The sequence below is a fragment of the Sarcophilus harrisii genome, chromosome 3, assembly GCF_902635505.1.
Source record: "Sarcophilus harrisii chromosome 3, mSarHar1.11, whole genome shotgun sequence".
NCBI lineage: Eukaryota > Metazoa > Chordata > Mammalia > Dasyuromorphia > Dasyuridae > Sarcophilus > Sarcophilus harrisii.
In genome coordinates this window covers 349,209,423-349,232,729 of record NC_045428.1, presented here as the reverse complement: position 1 = coordinate 349,232,729, position 23,307 = coordinate 349,209,423, and the positions used below count along the sequence as shown (strand labels likewise).

Sequence of the window (23,307 nt, the reverse complement as noted above, 5' to 3'; positions counted from 1 at the left end):
CTGGTCCCATTATCTCTCTCCATTTAATAAACTATTAAATTGGTCTCTAACCGCTGTCTTGCTCAGTTCCAACAGCATTACAACAGGCTAGGAGAAACAATTAAACAGATCTGTCAAATATGCCCAATTTGTGAAAAGGCTGCAAAACCTCCCATCCTAAAGCCTATCTGGAGGAGGGGTACACACTTAGGGAAAGACTAGTATATGTTAAAATATACCCCTCTCAGTGGATTCAAGCTGCTTTTTGCTTTTTGTTGTCACCTTACTAATTGGGTAAAAACCTTCCCTGTTAAGACTGAAGGGTCAGGTTTTTGCTAAAGAAGTTCAAACCCATTTAAGATTAATTATTATCTCCACTCTGAATATCATCCTCTATCCAATGCTTAACTCCTTTTAAATATTGTGATTCTTGCATCCAGGTCATCTGAGTGCTCATTTCATTGTGTATACTACCACTGCTTCAGACACTGGGACTTTAGACAGTCCCATACTTATCACCCCTTCAAGGAGACAAAAGTGAGGATTTGGGAGAAAACATTCCTTGGTATTTATCCTAGGAAAAGCTGTTTGAATGAGACGCATTCATGATAGCCTCATCTTCCCCTCACAGCCTTCCTCTGGGTTATGTTCCTGGATGTTGTCCCTACTAATTCCATTTTTAATCATTATTTTTGCTCATATTTGGCCAGTGCATTTTAACCTACTTGTGAGATGTTTCCTCCAGGCTTCAAGCTATGAACTGCCAACTACTCATTCAATCTAAATACCACTGGCTAACTGATTCTGAAACCCAGGACACTCCTGAATACTGCTGCCGCCATCTTGCCTCCCCTACTCAGTCTGGACCCCACTGAATTAGGGCCTTATGTTATGCCCCTTGTCAGCATGAAGCAACTCCAGAAGATGAGACCTCCATCCCTTTGTTCCAAAAGAATTTGGGGTACAAACTGCTTGGAGGGGTAATGATAAAATATGATTTTGTGGTCTCCTGATTTTAGGGTGGGCTTCTGTTCTGTCAATAAATCAGTGATTCTAGATTTTCTGGCTTTGGAGTCTGCCTCAGGAAACTCCCACATCACATCTGTCTGATTCTGACCATTCCTTAGATAGCTTCTGGTCTCAGGATAGTCCCACAGATCGAACTCCACAATAGTGAATAAGACCACTCCTCAATTCATTGCTGATTGGTAAACTGGCCAATAAGAACCAAATTCCTTCCTACTTATAAACCATAGAATTAGCCTATCAGTGATAGAAGCTAGATAAATGTCTCTGTTGTTTCTCTGCTAATTTCTTTTTAGAAATTCAAGCCCACTTTGTAACGATGTTATGTGCAATAAACTTTGCCCCTTGACTTGGAAGTGGGTTCAAGCCTGCAAATTATTTTGGGACATTTCATGACACCAGTATGGGACACCAAATTTTTGGTGTCCCACTTTCCCAACCTCAACAGTAAGATACAATGAAATAGAAAGCATACTAGATTTGGAATGAAAGGACCTGGGTTCAGAGCTCAGCTCTGCCACTTATTATCTAATGAATTTGGCTAAATCATTTATCTCTCTGGACCTCCAATTCTCATGTCAAAATTTTTGGGAGACTGAGACTATGAGATTCAATACTCATCTTGAGAATGTTTTATAAATCTGGCCTTCCCCTTGCCCTTCCTTTGTTGACTTTTAAAGAATATTGGATTAATTTACATTATAATATTCTTCCAAATTTAATCCTAATGTCATAACCAGGAAATAACCAATCAATCCATCATCAATATCTATTTAGTTACTATTATATGCTAGATGTGATAATAAATGCTAGAGAATACAAATATGTAAAGGTATAGTTCCTGACATTAAAGAGAAAATAACAAGGAAGGAAACATGACATACACTCATAAAGCAATAACAATATCCCATAGTCTATAGTAGCCTGTGACTAAGTGTTTAAATACTAAGATTTCTAAAATATAAAGTTAGTACTATTGATTTTCAGAAAAGAGAGCTATCTAGAGACACAGTCCATAATAGCTAATCAAGTGCAATTATAGGAAAGATTCTCCATAAACATTTTCTAAATGTCAATTGAAAAAAAGTTGTGACTATCCTTATACTAATTCGTAGAACGATATTAATCAACAAGTACTTAGTAAGTATTTATTATGCACAAGAAACTTATCATTATTATTTGCCTTCATTCTTGAAAAGGGCCATTACATTGAAGGAGTATAGCTTCTAGGGGAGACAGTAGTCCCCCAATTTTAGAGTGTTTCTGTTCTAACAATCTCTCAGTGATTCTAAAGTCTTCTGGCTTTTGAATCTGTGATCCCAATGTTCCCCTCTCCCCAACTTTGGAGTGCTATTGTTCCAACAATCTGTCTGTCAATGACTGTAAAAGTCTTCTGGCTTTAGGATAGTCCTAGATCTGTTGGTCAGTGATAACCAAATTCCTGAGACCACTCTTCAGTTCTACCTCTAAGCCATAAAATGAAGCATATCAATGACATGAAGAACTCAATAAATGTGTCTTCTTGCTCCAGGTTCTTTGCTAAATTCTTTTGGAACTTAGCCAGCTTTAAATGAGATTACAATTACAATAACTCTGTCCCTTGACTTGGATATGGGTTCAACCCTGCAAATTCTTTTGAGAAATCAGTTTGTGACCTCCAACCTTTAGGGGTCCCTTCCCAACCTCAACAATATTAGGGAGAAGATGACATGACAAGCAAATGAATTGGATTTAAATGAGGGAGGGCTGTGCAAAGTCACCAGGCTCACTTTCTCCTCTAGAACCATCTGGGTCCAGTGGCAGGATATAAATCAAGATAATTGGGAATGACCCTGTTGGCAACATCTTTGGCTTTTTTAAGCTAGAATCTTTAGCCGGTCTCAATTTGATTGAGGCAAAGCCCATTCAGTGATTATGGATAGGTAAGAGTTAAGGCAAAGAATGGCCTCTTTTACCTACTTTAAAAAAAAAAAAATGAGAGGGAGGTTAAAAAGCCTCAGGGTCTCTGCCAAAACAGAAACAACTGCTATTTACTTTCACTCTTAATCAATCTGGACCCAAGTAAAGACTAACTGGGACTTGGCCTGGCACCTATTGTTGGTTAAGCAATGAGAACAGAGTTATTAGTGTTTTTCTTAAGAAAGAAATTAACTAGTAAATATCTTAGGAGGTTATGCAAACCATTAATTGTAATCTTAAAGTGACATCTCCAAATTCAATGAAAGGCTCTGAAGAAAATTAAAGCAGTCTAAGTTAAGCCTGCATCATTCTCACCAAGCTGTGTTTGACATTAGAAAAGACAATATTTTTAAACTTGTGAATCAAACGTCTGAGGACTTTCATTCCACCTCCCAATTTGGTTCAAAATGTTTGTTTCTGGAAATTAAGGGTAGGAATAGGAGTTTTCCGAAAGTTTTCTAATTAACTTTCTTTCTAAGGGGAAAGGGGACCAAACAGTACAAATACTTGGGTACGATGATTTTAAAACATGTGTTTTATATGATCTGATGTGATCTACGATGTGGGGTTTGTCACCAAATAATGGCAGACACCAAAAGTTGTCACTCGGTCAAGTGAAAAATTCACATGACTATTCTCTTTGGCAAAAGTTAAATTTATTTAGGGAAATAAGGTACAGACTAGAAGAAATACAATAGATGCTGGGAAAAGTAAATATGAAATAGAGTTGGGAGAACATATGAAAGACAAATTGCTCAATGGAATTAACAATCACCCAGTAGAAAGGGATCACCCCATGGAGTTAGGATGTGCAACTAGCTAGAAGGCTAAATGTTGAAAGGGACTCAGGACTCTAAAAGACTTATCGGTAAAGAAGAGAAGCATCGTGGAGTTAGGGGAGATGCCATGTGGCACTGGGGAAAGGTGAATGGGACTGACTGGATTAAGTTTGAGACTAAGTCACATGATCCCTATTCCCAGAGGCAGATGATCAAGTCTTGGACCTTGGGTTGCAGGAGTCACGCGGTCTCTAAAGATCAGACCCTCTGGAAGTTACAGGAAATGATGTGACTCACAGGAAACAGACAACATTGGCCAAGGATGGTTATGTCCCTCTAGTCTATCCAGTGAAAAGGCTTGAGTCTTTTCCTAGTTGACTGGGTGTTCTACTTCTGCTGGTCAGGTCAAGCTCATGGTGGGAGATGGGATGGCTTCCAGATGTGTCTGGGTCCTTCCCTGCAGGGACTAAATAAAGGCTTTGCTTTGTATCTGACGATATCTTTAATCAGTTAATTTGGTAAAAGGGGGTCTAACACCTGTCCCACACAAGGGGAAGAGGAAAGATGCCCCAAAGTAAGGTGCCCCGGTAGGCTGATCCAAAGGTAGGTCTTGGCATGGCCTAAAGGTAGATTTTTATAGGGAAAATTTAACCTCAGGGACATGGCTGAGATTTCTATGGAGGGTCTTGGGAGTTTGACTTAACCACTTTTTTGTTTGCCTGGATCACCTTCCCAAATTGTGCGACCATGGAGCTAAACTGATCTCTATCAGAGCCTTCTGCCTGTTTGCCTCACGAATCATTTCTTCAGTTTCTCTTAAAAACACCATTCAGGACCTCACCAGATCCACCTAATCTTAATTCTCTTTCCCTTGTTAAGATACTCAAAGTCAAAAGCAAAATGCAAAATAATTAAAAATTTTATCGAAATATTTCTCCTATTTCTGTGTTTCCATTTTTTAATTTCACTTCTTTTTTGGGTTAATTGAATGCTGATATCTCCCTTCATCAATATGTGGCATGTAATGCCAATTTTAAAATAATAATCAAATTATGTATATACATCAATGTGTCAAAGTACATAAAAATACAATTAATATTAAAAACTGATTTATATAAAATAAAAACTGACTTAAATAAGATGACAATTACCTTTAAAAGGACAAAACAATACATAGTACTAAGAAGAAAGAGTAGGATAGTTAGTTATTATTATTCATACTATTATTAGATTGCCTGCAGCTTGCCTATTCCTCCACTTCCAATATAAATGCTAAAGACAAAAATCATTATCGTTAAATGGTAGTTAAAGGCAGATACTTGGATCTTTTTTATTTTAATCACATAGAACTCTATAGCCTTTGCTGATAGCACAATATATCTTATTACATTTAGGTAGTAAAATTCTATGCTCTGCCTCAGAGAATTTATATCACTGAATATTATGCTACCTTACTTCTAACTCTGGTAGACATTTTTGGTAATAATCTTTAAAGATACATTTCTGAATTCAATGCTCTCGGCATTCTATACCTTCCATATCATACACAAAGTCTACTACCTCATTTTATCAGCCTGGTAGCCTGCAGTACTAAAATGAATGTGGAGTTATATAAATAAACCACTACATGACATGGTCCATCATTAGAAAAAGTTGATGTAGATGAAACTACAGTTAGAAGCATCTGCATTATACTTGAGAAAGAACATACTACTATCATTCAAAAAATATTTAAAGAGTTTCAGCAAAAGAACCCTCTCTTTATAAATTCTATGAAGGAGAAGACATGAAAGACAGTTAACTTATTATAACAGCACATACAAAGAGAAATTAAATCACTATAACTCTGTTTTCAGAGCTGTCTGAGGGACAATGTTTGTCTCAATCCTATGGCTATGAAATCAAATTAGAAAGCAAACAGAAAGCAAAAAACCTAGAGGTTTTTTCCTATCTTGTTAGCCTTCTTGTTTATAGCTTGGATCATGCTAAAACTATCCCAGAAAGATGAAAATCTATTCTATTTTGAAAGATTTTACAATAGTTTACAACTTCACATTTCCAATTAACAAACAAAACTTATGTGGGGGTGGAATATGCCCTTATAATGAATAAGGAATTGTCATACTTTTTTTTTTTTCAAATCCATGGGTTTTTTACATGAAAAAAACCTGAAGGCTAAATGTGACAGTAATAATTACACAGGAAATAAAATTCTCATTTTGTCATGTACCAACACACATCTTGCTTCATGTCTATTCAATTCAAAATGTTCATGCATTCTTTTTTTTTTTGCTGAGGTGATTAGGGTCTGAGGCCACATTTGAACTCAGGTCCTCCTGACTTCAGGGTATCCACTGCACTAGCTAACTGCCTCTCATGCATTCTTTAACTATTTTTTTTTTCTTTTAAGAATTCTTATAATGTCATTCTGAAGGGGGTGAATTCTGAAACTCTCCTCTGACAGAGAACCACCTTTCAGGGCAGTTAAGTGGTTACATTAAAATTAGCTCACCACTCCAAGTAGCTCCAACTCCTAGTTATTGAGAGGCTAGAAACTCCCAAATTAAGTACTTTCTTTTCAAGTGGAAATCTAAGCCTGAGGGCAGTGACAATATTGAAGGAATCTCATTCAATAGAAGGTCTACTCCGAGACTGCCAATAAAAATCACTATTTTGAACTCCAAATTTTTTCAGAAGTCTGAAATAAGAATTATGCTTTGCCAACAAAGCTCTCTCCTTGGCAAAGCTGCCTGCCAGGACTCCTGCCCCCTGTGAAGAGACTCTAACCTTTTGTTATTTCTCTTCCAGGACCTTTTGCCATTGAGGAATCTGTCTTCCTAGCAAAGGTGGCTTCTTGGTACCAATAAAAATCCCTTTTGCCATTTAGACTTTTCGTGGTCTGTGAATTCTTTCCCTTTGGACCTGTGTGTCTCCAAGCAGAGGGGATTCCCACAACTCTCTGCACTGCCACTAACTGCATCAGTTCTTTTTGTTTGCCAGACTACTTAAAATACAATTAGTGATTATCATGAACAATTATTGCCTAGTGAATTTCTCATAAGAGGTTCTTAATTAATACCTCTTGAGTGAATGAATAAATATATTGATAGGCTTGGCATTTCTAGACACAAATGATTTGGGAATCATATAGTCAATTCCTGCAAAGTTTAGAGAATTTTTATATGGTTTTTATGTAGCTAATAGATAAATCTATCTCATCAAGTACAGAACTATCTTTTGCTATGCTCTGTAAGTACCTTTCTTCTACAACCTCTCTGCTCTAATTGTATCTATCCCCTTAAAATAGCTTCCAAAAAACTCTTCAGGTTCATGGTTTAACTACTTCCAAGAAACTCTGATTGCAATTAAAAATTTTTTTTCGCATTAGACAATACCATTTTCTCAATACTTAGTTATCACATGAGAAGAAAATCATAAGAATGCAAGTTTTCTATTTAAAATATTAAGACTTGCTATTTATTTTACCACAAACATTTTAAAAATCAAAATGTCACTGAGAAACTGTATAAGCCATAAAATGTTGAAATTGAAACTCAGAAACAAAAAATAGCCCCATACATGTCTTTGTTTCTCAAGAAGTCCTCCTTTCAAACCTTTGCCATTGTCATCTTGTTTTTAAAGACAATTTTATGTTTGGCCTGCAAAATGATACAAATGCATCAGGTTTTTATCTCATTTTTTTACATGTAGATTCGAATCACCTCAGACAACTGGTTGTGGCATGATTTTTTTAAAAAATGGTTTATTTAATGAATGGTCCTGTTAATCCATATGCCTATATTTGATGTGGCTGATTTACCAAATGATGTGGCACCAGGTGATGGGTTTAAAAAAAACACTAAATTTTGGGATTTGGTCATGAAGAATTCACAATGGTCATTCTCTTTGGCAAAAGGTAGGAGAAGAGGTTACAGATAAAATGAAGAAATGCAATAGACACCAGGAACAGTAAAGATGAAATAGAGTGGGAGAGCACATAACAAGGAAAGGGATTTAAATATTTAATAATGGAAAAAACAAGTTTCCTAGTGGAACTTGCAATTAGCTAGGAGAAAGGAAACACTTCACGAGGTGTGCCCTTAGTTGGCAGGATAAATCCTCAGAGGGATTTAGCACCCTAAAAGAGTTAGTTAGGTATAAGGAGGAGAAGTAGAGTTTGAGAGGAGAGACACCATAAAGCACAATGAGGTTAGAAGAGCCACCCCATGGCATGGGGGGAGGGATAAGGGGAAAGACACTGACTTAAAGGAGAGCAGTAAAGATGGCAAGTGCCATAACAGATTCATAGGAAAAATATTAACCTCTGGAATATAACTGGGATTTCTGATAGGACATAGCAAGGTGAAACTGGCTATGATTCCCACAGAGGGTGGCCCTCAGGGTTTGACTAGAATTCCAGAGAGGAGAAGGGTTGTGGAATTAAACTGATCTCTATCAGAGCCTTCTCCCTGCCTGCCCCAGGAACAATTCCATCAATGCCCCAGTTTCTCTCTGTCAACCACACCCACTATTTAGGATTCCTTCACAAAGATACTAGGCAATTGTAAAGAACTCACAATAATGAACCTAATGGGCCATTTCAGTATGGTAGATTCTGTTTTACAGACCATATGTGAGTATAATCAAAGTTTCGATATCTGTTTTTGTAGGCATTATTTAACAGTGAAAAGAATTTGCAGTTTTCTTATTAAAAAAAATCACTCTTTAGACAGTCAAAACATTGAAAAGTATTAAAGTCATCAATTGCCCTTTCTAATTAATGTTACTAAGTCCATTAAGGAGAGAAGAAGAAAAGAAATTCTCCATTGGCACAAAGAAAAAAAAGTAAAAGAAAGTGACCCTCTATTAAAGAAAGTCTTTTGATTGATAGGTGTTTTCCTTCTACATCTCTGGAACAGCATGGAAATGTGATCTAACTGTAACCTTTAAAAAAATCAGCCATTTACTTGATAAAGTAGGATAATCATAAGGAAAATAGGGTTGCAATTTAAAAAAAAAAATAATTGGGCAGGGGGGATGCACTGTTGGGCTAAATGAATAACCAAGAAGCCAGGATACTTTCTAAAGTTCAAATTCATTCAACCTAATTCCCTTCTCCTTCAAACAAATCAGGTCAGAAAAGTGTATTAACCATTTTCATTAATTCTGATTCTCACACTTTAAATAAACAAAGTAAGCTTGTTCAGAATGCTTTCCAATGTAGTGATACCTTTATAGTGTGAAAAAGGCATCACAGTCTTACAAGTGACAAAACTATCTTGGGCTTCACAAATTAGTCAAACTTCTACCCTCACTGCATTAAGTACTTAGGTGTGAACCACAAAGGCTCGGCTTAGTTGTATTATAGTCAACTTGGGAATAATTAGATCTGTTACTACAACTTCTTATTACTATAGTGAGTTCAAGCTTTAAGCTGTCAACTTTAAATTATGCATTATTAACAGAAAAAGATTTTCCAGTATGGAAGGCAGAGTGGTATGGAGATTAATATAGAGAGAATAAAGGGAAGGAAGAATGAATCAGGAAACATTCAGGGTATCTGGTTCAGCAAAAAGATCAATTCTGAAAAGAGTCAAAGCGCCAGAATTTTCATATTTGTGACTTTTGCCTTCCCCTCTTTCCTCTTTTGCTAATTAAATTGTATGAGAAGAAGGCTATAATTTTGGCATCATGAGCATCTAAATTTACATCCTATCAGCTTTCCTGTTAACTGTGTGACTTTGAATAAATCATTTCAATCTCATTAGATCTCAACTTCTGCTTTTGTGTCACAGTTTCCTTTTATTGTTCTACCTGTTTCCTTGAATTGTTCTGCCTCAGTCCCCCTGGTTGCAACCCTTCTTCCTGACCATTAAGACTGATATAACTTGGGGCTGGCTACTCTAGGGTAGTAAACTGTAAATGTTTAATCTCAGATAAGGGGGAGATCTTCTATTTCAGATATTCTGGCTCCTAAGTCCTCCTAAGTTATCAAGAATTTATGGTCCTCACCCTGCAACCTGTCAGATCCAGATTGAAAGTCCCTTCCTAAAAATTCCTGCTCACCAGTGCTCTTTACTACTCCCTCCAATGCTCCCCCACCCCCTTTCCCTATAAAGAATCTCTGGAATCTCACATTCCAGGATGAATTCTTTGAGACAAAAGTCCAATTCAGCCCTGGGGGAAAAGCGGATTCTGATCTACCTCCAGACAATCTCTATCTCTCAGAAATTCAAATAAAATATTAAAAATTCTCTAATCTCTATCTGCCTTAATTTCTCTCGCATTACACTGAAGAATGAGAAGGTTGGGTTAGAGCAGTAGTGTCAAAGTCAAAGTAGAACAGAACTCTCTGGCTACTATTAGTTTACTGACTTAGAAAATCACAAATTAATACTATTTACTTTGAATTGTATTTTTATTTATTTTATTAAACATTTCCTATTTACATTTTAATCTGGTAGGGATGCACTCTGTAGTTTACAGACCTCATTTTGACATCTCTGGGCTTAAGGATTTCTAAGGTTCTTTCTAGCTCTAGTGCAATGATCTTGTGCTTTTGTGACTGAGAGAAATCAATTTGAGATGTCATAGCTGAATTATGCTTCTTGAAAGAATTGATACTTGAGTTTGTACTTAAAGAACTCACAAGTAAAGGGGAAGAGGGGAAACAGGTCAAACAATAGCAGAAAAAGCAGAAAGGAATGGAGAAAAAGTAACCAGGAAATTACCTGACTGAAAGTGACAATTCTCTTATGTGTAATTAAATAGGTTTGCCTTTTCCTTAAATTTGTAATTCTAAAAGTGAGGATTATATATTGGTACAGGATAGTACAGTAAGTATAAGTGCAGAATGGATTTCTACGGGATGTTGTGGTATCATCACTGGTGATATAAAAACAGAGCAGAACAGACAATTATTTATAAAGGCTGGTTTGAAATTCTTACCTATCTTTAGAAACTTGGATTAAATTACCTTCTTTCTGCAGAATTTTTATAACTCATATTGTCACTAAAATTAAATTAAAGGAATGGATTAAATAATTCAAGATTCCTTCTAGATATAAAATTCTTTGATCAGCTAAATATTATTATGCAGTAGGATAACATACACATTTCTGTTCTTAGCTTCAAGATCTTTTATGAAACTTTGAATCATAGTTTTTAGAAAGTACTCACATTTTGGCCCACTTTTCCATTTCCTCTTCCAGGTATGTTTTAACTTTCCTTGGTTGAAGGCCAAGAGAATTTCCCAATAAGTAGATGCAATTTTCATCTTTATTTACTAAAGACAGATCAACTGAAAGAGAAATGAAAATAGCTTATTTGAAAAATAAGGGAGTAGAAAAATTTTCCATTTGATATTTTGGCTAATATAGTACAAACACAATCATATGAGCAAGAAAAAACAAAAACAAAAACAACTTATCACTATCCCCCAATAAGAGAACTCTTATTGGATAGAGGAGTAAAGACCTCCTTTCCAAACCTCTATTTATGTAGGGTTTCCAGGCTAATCATCTCTTAATTACCCCTTAAGGTGAAATCCTTTCAATTTTTCCATCATGCCCCAACACCTGGTAAAGTCCATCCTACTTCTTTTGTCTCCCTCTAGTTTCCTTTTGTGTATTGTTTTTCTCTATTAAATTGAAACTATTTGAAGGCAGAAACTGTCATTGTTTGACAGTTGTTATCTTTTGTTCTGGAAGAGGACCAATGATATCAAGAGGGTGATATCTTAATTTGCAAGTAAACTGGATTTAAGAGAGGCAGGACTATACAAAGTCATCAGTCTCACTTTCTCCTTCAGCACTGAGTCCAATGGCAAGACACAGGTCAAGGTGACTTGAGATGATCCCATATGCAATGGGAAATTTTTTTTTTTTTTTTTTTTTTTTAAGCTAAAGTCTTTATTTGTATTCCAGTTGCTTTGCATGGTGTTTGACAAAGAGTAGGCAACTAAGAAATGTTTATTGACTGACTTTTAATGTTAGATGCTCAGGCTACAAAGATAAAAAATTAGTCCTTTCCCACAAAAACAAAAAAAAAAACAAAAAAAAAACTTAATCTAATGTGCATGTAAAAAAGAGAAAGATAAGAGAGGGAGGCTGGGTTGGAAAGGACTTATTGTTGTTTAATTGTTTCAGTCTATTCAACTCCTTATAACTCCATTTAAGGTTTTCTAGGCAAAGATAATGGAATAGTTTACCAATTTTCTTCTCTAGGTCATTTTATAGATGATGAAACTAGGATACTGAGATAAGCAAGGTTAAGTTACTTATCCAGGGTCACACAGCTGATAAATATCTAAGACCAGATTTGAACTGGAGTCAGGAAGACTCATCTTCCCAAGTCCAAATCTGAACTTGAGAAAAAGATATATATATATATATATATATATATACACATACACTATCATATTGAAACACAGTCAAGTATATTAACTCCTTATCTCTCATACAAATACATTTGATATATCACACAAATGAAATCATCACATTATACCAAAATTAATTACAAATGACATAGGAAGGAAAACACTATCTACATTCAGAGAAAGATCTGATGAATAGAAGTATATAAAAAATGATTTTAAACATACATATACATATATATGTATGTACATATTTACGTCTAATGGTAGTTTTTTTTCTCAAGGGAGGAGGGAAGAAAAGAAGAAGAAAAGATATTTACATGATAACTTTGTTATATATTTAAAAGGAATAGAAAATTATATATAATAAAGTTACAGTTTCATGTACAATCATTTTTGTAAAAAGTCTACTATGTTATGGAAATATTTGTTTTATTTCATAAATTAAAAACAAAATAAATACAAATTTAAAAAAGAAAGTTGACAATGAGCAAAAAAAAAAATAAGATTTTGTTTTCATGAGCTTTCTATTACATTTGTATAGAAATAGATAACCTTGATTAGGTACTCATACTTCATTGAGTCCAAATAGCAGTGTATTTGTTGGAAATAAAGCTAATTTCTGCAACTCTTTAAATATTTGAAGAGTTTTTAAAGGATGACTTATAAAACATACATTTGAATCTACCTTTTTTTTTTTTTTAATACATTTGTTGCCTCTTTTTCATCTGTATTATGATCCAGTGAGAGATGTAAATACTCCTAAATTGGGATCATGAATATTCTTTGTTATCCTGAAGAATAAATAATCATCTTACAGAGAAGAGAAAACGTGGCTTTTTGTCTGCTGGGTCTCAAATTCCAACACAACAAAAATATTTGACCCATTGAGAGTTAAGTATCTAACTCTTGGGCATTTCAGCACCATCCAAAGCTGACTACTAAACTACTGATTACTGAAACAACATACCTCTTCATTGCCCTACTATTCCATTTTCTCTTTAAGACCCTGCTCTTCTTTACTTTATACTATTTCCATTGTTATACATCTGCATATAATTTCAAATTCAAAAGATCTCAATGAAAGGAAAGAGAAAGGATTCTAGATTCAATTATCTATTTTGTATAAGCTATGAACATATTTCCCAAGTCCTTTCTTCCTATTTTAAAGTAAAGGAAGTGCTAGATCTGAAGTTTTGATATAATGCTTTGCATCCTAAAAGCTTAGCTAATATACTATGATATGATTGCAGTGAACAAAATTGATCATGATGGAATTATATTAAGAAAAAGACTTTATTCATTCTTTAAAGATTAACTTTAAAAATTCCTGTTCTGTAAAGACCTACTTTGACCATTGCAAAATATGGTAGACCCTATATTTGAATTCTTAGATTTCTACTCTTTTCATATTTCATCAAACAATTATAAAGTTCTGTCAGGAGGGACCATATTTCTTTATTTTACTCCATAAAACAGGCACAGTGTCATACATAGTATACAAAGCTATCATAGTCTAGACCAATGGCTTGCCAAGTTACAATGGGATGAGTTGAGAATGATAAGAGATATGTGATCAATTTTATGAGAGTAGGAAAAGAGGTCACCACCTACCTTTACTGGCTTTTAAAATATAGAACTTGTTTCTAACAGAAGGATATTACAAAATCATATAATTTAAAAGATGGAAGACACCTCATAGGCAATTTTGTTCAACCCTTTCAGGGGAAGAATCCCCACTGTACCATTCATCACCAATGGTTATTCAGCCTCTTATTTAAAGATCAGAGAATGGGGATCCATCACCATTCAAGGTAGCCCCTTCATTTTCAATAGCCTTGAATTTTAAGATTGTTATCAAGCTTAAATTTCCTTTTCTTTTTTTTTTTTTGGTCTTCTATTCATTGATTCTGGTTCTGTCCTGTGAACCAAACAGAAAAAAATCTCCACACGACATCCCTTTACATACTAGAAGATAGCCATCATGTCTTTCCTCTCTATTCCAGATTTCAGGTAAAGCATAACCAAAATTTCAACTAATTCTCATAAGATATAGATTCAAGGCTCTCCAGCTGTAAAGCTATCCAGCTCTGGTCATTCTTCAGTCAATCAACATACTTAATAAAAAAAAGAGGGAGGGGCACCCAGATCTGATATAATGCTACAGACATGAAAAGTGTGAAGTACAGTGGAACTAACACTTCCCTATTCTTAAACCTATGAATCTGAATACAGCCCAAGACTGTATTAGCTTTTTTTGTGAGTCACATCACACTGCTAATAGTGAGCTAGTAATCCACTGACCATTATATCTTTTTTTATTTTAAGATTAACTCCTGACTCTGCTTTTCAAACACTTGTAAAATTTTTTATATTCAAATGTCAGAATTTCATTTTATTAAATTATAAACCCATCAAGATCTTTTGGGAATCTGACTATCATCCAGTGAGTTAGTAATCCTCCAAGTTTTGAGTCATATCCAACATGTCATCAGATCTCTAGGATACTGTACTAGAGCCTTCCTACCATATTATCATTGAACCACTAAAAAGTAATCTTAGAATTTGAATATACAATTACTATTGAATATATCTAATTATATTCTCATGAAATTCATATTTGTCCATCTTTTCCACAAAGGAAAGATGAGGTACTAAACTATATCCAATGAATTTTAGTCATCTGTTAATTTAGTAATCCAGTCCAAAAAAGGAATGAATGTAGTCTGATAGGGTGGTTTCTTTTTTTATACTAATGTATACATATCTGTATTATATGTTAGGCACTATACAAAAGCAATGTAGATTCAAAGAAATGAGAGAATTCTTGCAGTCAAAGAACTTGCATTTTCTTTTTCCCATTTTAAAACTTATTTCTTTCCAATTTCGAAGCATTTATTTTCTCTTCCTTTATGTTTCCCTCTGCACAACAGGTTAAAGGGAAAAACAAAACCATTGCAACAAATAAGTATAATCAAACCAAAACAATTTCCATATTAACTATATCAAAAAAAAGTATATGTCATTTTGTATATTATAGTATGTAATATCTATGTCAGGAGAAAAGAATTATTCTTATCATTAGTGCTCTGGAATCAAGATTGATCAGGAGTTAAGTCTTTAAAAATTGCTTGTTTTTATGATGTTGATAAAGTATAAATTGTTCCGGTTTTAAGTATTTCACTGGAAAATCCACACAACTCTTCCCAAGTATTGTTTCCCACATTGTTGTTTTTTTCATTTCTTTTATCACAAACAAATATTCATATATATATATATATATATACATATATATATATATGAAATTATGGTATATGTATATATACCATAATTTTTTGAGTCATTCTCAATTGTGCGACATCTCCTTAATTTGTCACCATAAGCAAAACAGCTATCCATATCATTGCTCCTATAAAACCTTTATCTTTTTTCTTATCTCTTAAGGGTATGTTTGTAAGAATACTATCATATCATCTGCGAAAGAAAATTTTGTGTCTGTGTTCTTTTTTTTTTTTTTTTGGTCAAGAAATGGATACAATGGACATCTTTGAGTTATTCTCTTCTTATACTAAAAAAGATCATATACAAAATAAAAAAAAAAGATCTTATATGAAAAAAATAACCATTATAGGCAACAAAGTTTTAATTTTTTCCCCTTTTTTGTTCAGTTGTGTCAGACTTTCTTTTATTCCTTTTTGGAATTATCTTGGCAAAGATATTGAATTTTTGTTACAATTTTGCTTTAGTTTTCATTAGAGATGTTGATCTAAGGTTTCTGTTTTAACTCAGTTTAGGTATCAAAATCAAATTTGTATCACAGAATGAATTTGCAAGGATCTCTTTTGGTATTTTTTTTTAAGTGTATATAATACTGGAATTAATAGTTCTTTGAATGTTTGGCAGAACTAATGTATAAATATAGCTGGTCCTAGACAGTTTCCTTTGGGATTTATTTGTAATTATATCTTTTCTTTTTTGGAAATTGAGTTTTTAAATGATTTTCTTGCTCTGTTCATTTAAAAAAATTTTTTATAAATAGTCATAATATAAATTGTTGGCACATATGTAGTGAGGTAAAATAGTTTCTATGAATAGTCTTTATTTCTTCATTTGTTACAGCTTCTTATTCATGTTTGATACTGATAAATTTTTTTCTCTTTCAACTCAAATTTGCTAATACTTTATATATTTTAACACTTAGCAAAAATTATTTTATAGCTCTCTTTTTAAAAAAAATTCAGTAGTTATTTTTATTTTCAATTTTATTAATTTTTTTCTTTTTTTTTTTGGCTTTCTATATTGGTGTTTAATTGGGGTTTCTTGTTCTTTTTGTTTTTTTATTGCATGTTCAGTTTGTTGATTTGTTGCTGTTGTTGAAAAAAGTCTTTGGAGATATAAATTTTCTCTTAAGAATTGCATTAATTATATACTCAAAATATGGCAGCTAGACAATGAAGTGGACAGAACATCATCTCTGAAGCTAGCAATATTTGAGCTCAAATCTAGCTTCATATATTTAACATTTACTAGCTGTATGATGTTGGGCAAGTCCCTTAACCCCAATTGCCTTCTAAACACATTAAATTAAAAACATTAACTACAAATTAAACTACATTGTTGTAATTCTTTTTAGTGGAATTACTTATCATGTCTATTATTTGTTTTCTGGAATACCCCCTTTTTGTGCATGATTAAATATTTTTAACATTATATTAACTTTTAACCCTTTTAAATGACCCTCATCGAATATATTTTTAATTCTTGTTGTGATAAATAAAATATGTATTTAAAATTTTTGAAGAGGTTTTGAGAAATGGACAGCTTTTGTAAAGGTATCATGCACAGCTGAGAAATCTACTGCTTTGTATTTTCTTTCAATACTTAACAGAGATTTATCATATTTAAATTTTTCCCAAATTCTATTCATACATTTAGTTTTCTTCTCTTAGCTTTCACAGGTGTACACTCACTATTATTTTCCCCAATAATTCACTTAGCTTTTCCTATAAGTATTTAGATGCCATGTAATTCAGTTTTTGTTAAATATTTTTAAAATATTATTATGCTAAATAAGTGCATTTTAGCCCATATGATTTTCCCATTTTACTCTTTATCAGTCTATTTTGACCTTGCTTTCTCTGAGATCATGATGGTTGCATAATTAAAACACAACTCATCTGGAAGGGCAGCTAGGGGGCAAGTAGATAGAGTACCAGCCCTGGAGTCAGGAAAATCTGAGGAATCTGAATCTAAATCCAGCATTAGATATTTATTAACTGTGTGATTCTGGGAAAGTTACTTATTACTTAATAGTGACTGTCTCCCTCTTTTCTGCCCCCTCCCCCTACTCAAAAATCATCTGAAATATATTTTGTTTTAGTTCCTTAATTTAACTGTGTAAATGTTTATATTTTAAGTTTGTTTCTTATGAACAAAACACTATATGATTCTACTTTGTAATTCATTCTACTAACTTCTATTTTATGGGTGACTTCATGCCATTGACATTTACAGTTACAATAAATTAAGCATTTCTTTTCACTGTTCTCAATATTTTTTTTTTCCTCTTTGCTATCTTCTCCCTCTTTACATAGACGAGGATTGTGGAGTAGGAGTGTGTATGACACTAACATTCTTTGTTTAATGCAAATAGTGTCTACTCCCCTATCACTATTCTTTCCCTCTTATTCAGACTTCAAGTACAAATTCTTTTTATTTTTTTTCTCTACCTTCCTATGACCTCCCATATCTATCCCTCCCAGAACTTGGTGTTCATTTTGCTTAGGAATAATATCTTCCTTCTTTCCTCTTTCCTGGGTTCTTGTTTCCCTGTTGAATTGAATATATTTCTACAAAAACCTTTTTCTCCTTATCTTTTTGTACGTGTATATTTGTATGTTCTACCCTTGTATGACAAGTTTAGATGAAAGTGATGATTAAGTGATGCCCTCTCTCCTCCCTTCTTTTTGTTTATATAGAATTTTACTTCCACCTTTGATTATAACATAAGCCCTAATATATCCTTTCTCTCATATCTTTCCCTTATTTTAAGATCATCAAAACTTGTTAAAATTTGAGGAAAACCTCCATCTTATTTGCTTGTCTCTATGAATCATTATGAGTGTATGTTTCTTATTGTCTGCTTTACTGTCCCCCTTTCTCCTCATTAAAAAGCAAAATGTTAAACAGGTAAAAACTGAAAAGCTTTTGATAAAACCTAATCAATATAACTAGAATAAGTGAAACTTACACATGAGGAAAATATCTATGCATCATGTATCTAAGAAAAACTTGCTATACAAGATATATAGGGAATTAATAAAATATATAAGGCTGGAGAATGAACAAATTGTGGCATATGAATATAAAGGAAAACTATAATTTTTTAAGAAATGATACACAAAAAAATGAATTCTCAGAGAAAAACCTAAGAATAGTTGTTTAAGCTGACACAGAATGAAGTGAGCAGAAGCAGAACAACTTATAAAATAACAATGGCAGTATAATGAAAAAAGGACTTAGAAAAAACAAAATCTCAGATAAATGCAAATTGGTAGCATAATTCTAAAGTGTGGAGTCAAACTCAAAAAGCAATTGATTGCCATAGGCCACATATTGACTTAGAAAATAACAAATTAGCATTATCTATGCTGCATTGTATTTTTATTTATTTTGTTAGATATTTCCTAATTTTAATATGGTCCTGGCCTTCTGTGGTCTGAAGATAGTGAATTTGACACCTCTATTCCATAAGATAGATGATCTGTGAAAACTATATCCAAAAAGACATGATGGATTTGAGATGAAAAATAAAACCTGATTTTGGAAATCAGTAGTGTTGGAATTTGTTTGCTTGACCATGCTTATTAGTTACAAGGGTTTTGTTTTTCTTTTCAATGGTAGAGTATGTGGGAGAGAGAGAGAAAAAAGCTTGTTAGCTGAATAATTAAATAAAATAGAAAAAATATATGTAAGGCCAATAACCATTTCCAAATAATAAAGAGGTCAGCAGTTATGAATACATTGGTTTTAAATAAAGGAATGTCCAACTTTTAACTAAATAAAAAAATGTTCCAAATAGTAAGAAAAATATTAATCAATCCAACTGTGGAGTTCTATATCATACTTAACAAATTCTGTATCATACTTAACAAAAGATAACAATATTAGCTGAGTTTTAGATACTGACACATTAATACACTAATACTGAACCTTTGAATTAGTCCAACTATTTTGGAATTATGTTTAAAAGGTTAGTAGGTGGCACAATGGTCAGACCAGTAATAAAAATCACTTTGCCAGAAGAGTAGAAACTGGATTAGAGTTTGGAGAGACTTCAAAAAAGGCTATAAGGTTATTGTAATAGTATAGGCAAGACAAAGCCTATAGTAGAGTGGGGCCTTATGTGAGTGGAAAGAACAGAATGAATAGTAAAGATGTATTAAGGGTAAAAATAATAAAATTTATTAACAGATTAAATATGTGGGAAGAGTTAAATTGAGATGTTAAGATGACACTGAGGTTGTAAATTTGATTGACTAGGAAGATGATTGTATTCTCAACATCAACCATAATAAGAAAGTTGGGAAGCAGATACAATTTGGAGGAAAAGATAATGAGATATCTTTTGGAAATATTTGGTTTAAGATGCTACTGATGATAAGTAAACACTTTACAAATATTATCTCATTTTATTCTTACAACAATTCTGCAAAGTAGATGATGTCATTATTCCCATTTTACAATCAAGGAAACTGAGGCAAATAGAGTTTGTGACTTGCCCAGGTAATATAGCAAGTAAATGTCTACAGCCATATTTGAACTCAGGTCCTCCTGACTCCAGGTCTAGGGTGCTACCTACTGCACTAATTAGCTGCTTCTAAATATGTAGATATGGGTATCATCTCTACAAAGATGATAATTGAACCCCAGGCCCTGATAAGATCACCATGTGACATACAGCAGGAGTTCTTCATCTTGTTGTAAGTCATAGACCCCTTTGGCAGTCTCCTGAAATCTCTTGACCCCTTCTCATATTTTAAGAATAAGAATAGCATATTTAAATGCATAAAATAAAATACACATGATTACAAAAGAAATTAATAATTCAATTATCATTTTATTTTTAAGTTTATGGTCCAAAGATTAAGAACACTTGATAGGAAGGGAAAGGAGAGAAGGGTCAAGGGCAGAGTGTTGGAGAACATCTATTGTTAATAGGCATAATGTGGATTATGATCCAGCAAAGAGACTAGAAAGAAATAGAGAACTAAGAAGGGAATCAGGAAAGAGCAATCATGGATACTCAGAGAGGATTTTTTCAAAAGAATATGGTGATTAACAGTATCAAAGGCTATGCAGAGGTCAAGAAGGATGAAATATGAGAAATAATATTAGATTTGGCATTTGGTAACTTTGAAGAAAGTAATCTCAGTTAAATGATGAAGTTAGAATCTAGAGTGCAGAGGATTTAGAAATGAGAGGATAGAAAGTGAAGGCAACTTGTATATACTGACTTTCCTCAATGAAAGAGGAATAATGATCGGTAATAGGGAAGGTATGATACTTTGATTTCACATATCCAATCATTTGCCAAGTCTTGATAATTCTTTTTCTTTTCTCCTAACTCACAGAACTAACACCCCATTATCATCATCATCAATTTCCATTAGGACTATTACAATGGCCTCCTAATTAATATCTTTATTTTTAAGTCCATTCTTTCTTTAATTTACCCTCTACATAATTTCCAAGTAGAGCAGGAACTAGTTTATTTTTATTTTGTATATCCCCGACATTGAGAAGTTATATAATATTGTGGATAGAGAATATCCTTAAAGCAAGGAAAATGTAGGTTTAACTCTTGCCCTAATATTTAGTGATAGTGTGACTTTTGGGCAAGTTAATTCTAAAACATGGGTATGATCATGTCACTTCCCTGATCAAAAGTTCTAGTCATGCCAAATTACCTTTAGGATCAAATATAAACTTCTCTATTTGGTATTTAAAGATCTTCACAAATTGAAAATTCCTTTTCAGCTTTTTCCCCCTTTTGCACTTATTAAAGGTCAAACTGATCTTGCTGTTCCTTAAACACATCTCTTTGTCTTTGCTGTTTATCTCCAGTACCTAGAATGTATATTCTCTTCTCATTTCCACTTTTTAGAAACCATAATGAGAAATCAACCACCACCTCCTACATGGAATCTTTTTGGATTGTCTCCAGCTGTTAGACTTCAACTCCCACTTAAATAAAATGACCTTGAATTTATTTTGTATGTACTTATGTGTGCATATGTTGGCTCTGACTATAGAATGAAATCTCTTTTTGAGAGTAAGGAATATTTCATTTTTGTCATTGTATACTTAGTACCTAACAGTTCCTGGGATAGAGTAGGCAATTAATAAATCCTTATTTATTGATTAATTGTAATGCCCTCTTTCCTTAGCTGTATTTCTAGCAAGATTTAATCAGTTCATCTGCTGCCTCCTAAAAGAGGCCTTTCTTGATTCCCTTGGTTGTCAATAGGATTCCCGCAAAACTATTTTGCATTTACTTGATGAATAAAAAACTCCATAATTTGGTCTCTTCCTAACTTTCAAGTCTTCTTACATCTTGAATCTTCCCCAGGTTTTCTACCTTTTTCTCATAACACTATTGCCTGACTCCAAACATTTCACTGTCCCTCGGGCCTCTTTCTCTCCCTCCTCATCTCAGCCTTCTTGCTTCCCTGGCTTCAGTCAAATCCTAGCTCAAGTCCCAAACTCTATAAGAAGCCTTTCCTTATGTTTCTTAATACCAGTCCTTCCTTCTGTTGATGTTCTTCAATTTATCCCGTGAAGGTTGTGTTTATGCAAAGCTTTTTGCACATTGTCTCCCCCATCAAACTGTAAGCTCCTCAAGAGCAGAGCATGTCTTTTGATTATGTTGTTCTCATATATGTACTGTTTGACACAGTATCTGGCCCATAATAAGCACTTAAAAATACTAGTTGGCTGCCTTATCTTTTTATGTGTTGTTTCTTCCTTGTATAATGCAAAGTCTTAAAAGTTAGGGGCAGTTTTCTTTCTGCCTGTTTATTTCTACTATCAAGAGTCAGTGAAGAATAATAAATAGAAAATTAGCTTTTAATGTTGTCTCTGACTCATGCCAGCTATATGACTATGTAGGACATTTAATCAATGGTCTCTAAGTTATGGATAAAGATGCCAACCTGCATTGGTAAAACTAGTTTCCTCCTGTAAGAGAAAAGTATTGATCTTATCTTCTTTCCTAACCTTACTCCTGACATAGTGTTTGGCACATCATGGTGCTTAATAATTGCTTAACAGCTAAATAAATGATCACATCTATACATAAAGACAATCAGATAGATTAAACTGGGGGAAAAGTATATGTACTATTATAATAATCTAGGTAAATAATGATGATATGTATTAGGGGTATGTGTGTATAGTGGAAGACAGTGGAAAGAAAGAGAAGACAAATAAGTGACAAATTGATAGGACTTAATAAAAGCTTTCAATATAACGAAAAGAAAAGCTTTCATTATAAAAGATGAAGAATAGGGACATAGAAAAGATAGAACACTGAAATTCCAAATACAAGAGACTGGATAGATATAGTAGAGTAAGTTAGAGGAGAATGCAGCTTTAGAGAAAAAGGTAAAATTAAGCTTGTTTCAATTGAATTGGAGATAGAGGTAGGAGATTTTGGTAAAAGCCTTCTTAGAAAAGAGGTCAGAGTCAGAGAAATAGAAAATGGGGATATCTACAGACTGATCCACGCTGGCTTGTCTCTTTAAACTTATCATTTATCTGACTTGCTCCTTCCTTAGAAGGGATAAATAGTAGAAGCTAAGAATAGATTTTCATGTGAAAAAAAAATTTTTAGTGTCTTAATCAAGAATAAATAGAAGTTATGACCTTACAACTCTTTTTTTTTTTTTTTTTGGTGATAGCATGTTCAAATAGTAATCAACACAGCAATTTGTGAGAAAGCATATGAAAGTACATATAAGTTTCTGGAAATTTTGTAATGGTGATAAAAAATAATATTTTAAGTTGCTTGTGCTTCCTTTCTATTTCCCCTTTCAAAAAATACAATTGATTTTGAAGAAAAATTAAAATACATGCAATGCTTTTTAGTTTTTTTGTTTATAAATGTATTTTGCCAGTTTAAGAAAAACA

The 23,307-nt window shown here is 33.4% G+C and overlaps 1 protein-coding gene across 2 annotated transcripts in view; it reads right to left on the bottom strand.

The window, feature by feature from the left end:
- Window positions 1-23,307, bottom strand: part of KYNU (kynureninase) — a 142,741-nt gene that overhangs the window by 97,981 nt on the left and 21,453 nt on the right. For both annotated transcript variants that reach the window (XM_023499197.2, XM_003763844.4), the window contains exon 3: window positions 10,923-11,043. In XM_023499197.2, the coding sequence (XP_023354965.1) occupies window positions 10,923-11,043 (121 nt within the window). The remainder of the gene's footprint in view (window positions 1-10,922; window positions 11,044-23,307) is intronic.